This window comes from Lygodium microphyllum, chromosome 16 (genome assembly GCF_053477565.2).
Source record: "Lygodium microphyllum isolate KBCC chromosome 16, Lygodium_microphyllum_v1.1.10, whole genome shotgun sequence".
Classification (NCBI taxonomy): domain Eukaryota; kingdom Viridiplantae; phylum Streptophyta; class Polypodiopsida; order Schizaeales; family Lygodiaceae; genus Lygodium; species Lygodium microphyllum.
In genome coordinates, this window is record NC_141150.1 from 65,852,054 (window position 1) to 65,853,653 (window position 1,600).

At 40.4% G+C, this 1,600-nt stretch overlaps 1 protein-coding gene across 1 annotated transcript; it reads left to right on the forward strand.

Annotated features, from left to right (window-relative positions):
* Positions 1 to 803: 803 nt before the first annotated feature.
* Positions 804 to 1,340, forward strand: LOC148022928 (pentatricopeptide repeat-containing protein At4g25270, chloroplastic-like). The gene has a single exon (XM_087695282.1). The coding sequence runs from the start codon at positions 804 to 806 to the stop codon at positions 1,338 to 1,340; it is 537 nt and encodes a 178-aa protein (XP_087551408.1).
* Positions 1,341 to 1,600: the final 260 nt, after the last annotated feature.

Consider the following 1,600-nt stretch of genomic DNA (forward strand, 5'->3'; position numbering starts at 1 on the left):
GGAGTATTATTCTACCACTTCACAAGTACGGAGATTTATTGGAGCTTGTGTGTTTTACATGATTTGGATACCCCATTTTGCATACATAGCAGATTGTTTATATCAGCTGCTTCGAAAGGGGCATAAATTTTTTTGGGATGAGAGCCATACTAGAGCCATGCGAAAATTGAAGAAGTTATTGCAGACTCTTTGGAAGATGGTGAAAAGATGGTTTGGGCCGTACATAGTTAGACATGTCTTTGATAATGCAACAAATGACTAACAGAATTGGATGGGACAGTGCTTAGAGTGCCCATTGTAGGAAAAAGAATCAAGATTTTCAAGAAAAGAGATGATGCGGATTATGCATTGGAAGAATTTACAAGAGAAGAGCAATGAGAAGAAACTCCAGTAGAAGAGACGGATGATATGACAGATAATCTTGCTGATATACTGAAAATACACAATGAAGAGATTGATCTGTTCGTGGATCTTGACGACAATGATCATGGGTAGTTGGCCCATCTAGATGATGCTCACGATCAGAGGGGCTGGATGTCGTACTGCTACGCATCCAAGGTGTGGAATCCACCAAAACGTTTTGTATATGACATTTGTTACTTTGTACATACTTAGTCGTTGTGTTTGCACTTTTGTTCTATGTGGGTAGTATACTGAAGAGGGTTTGGAGCAAGAACTTATCTGTAATGCTTTAGTTGACATGTATGTGAAATGGGGGTTGGGATGTCGTATCCTGGATGACACTGATTGCAGGATATACAGAACATTGACCTTTCCATGAGGCATTAGAATGTTTCAAACGGATGAAACTTGATGGTATTTCTCCGAATGCTTTCATGTTTGTCTCTGTGCTGAAGGCATGTGGTAACATGGGAGCCATTGACAAATGTGAAAATTTACTTTTGGACATGGCAAAGAGTGGGTTGGAAACAGATACATCTATTGGAAGCAACATAACTGAGATGTATGCCAAGTCTGAGATGATGTCAAAGGCTCAAGAGGTTTTTGATAAGTTGCCAGCTCGTGACCTTGTGTTGTGGACTTCGCTTATTGCAGGCTATGCTGAACATGGACCATTTATCAAGGCACTTGCTTCTTATCATCACATGCAATTAAAGGGTGTCTGTCCAAATGTTGTCACTATTGCTTGTGCCTTGAAAGCTTCTATATGCATGAAATATTTGAGTAAGGGCCAAGTCATTCACATGGAGATTGGTTTAAAAGGATTTGAACAATATCTTCCTATTGCTAATACACTTGTTGGACTATATGCACAATGTGGCTTACTCTTGGATACCAAGACCTCCAGAGGCACTGTTTGGTCCCAAATTGACATGTGATCTGGTCAAATTTGGAACATTCAGGGCAGACCCTAAATTAATAGCTCGACCAAGATTTCCACTGATAGCTCCACTAATCACACGGCAAACTAAGCTGGTAATCGGAGGACTTGCACCTCCAATTATAGATGGAGAAAATCCATTCCTGGAACACCCCGGTTATTTACAGATCCAGAGGAATCTGCACGTGGAGAGCTTGCGTGGAGGAGAGGAAAAAGAAATTTCTTCCATACTCTTTTACAATGTACACAAAGTATAGA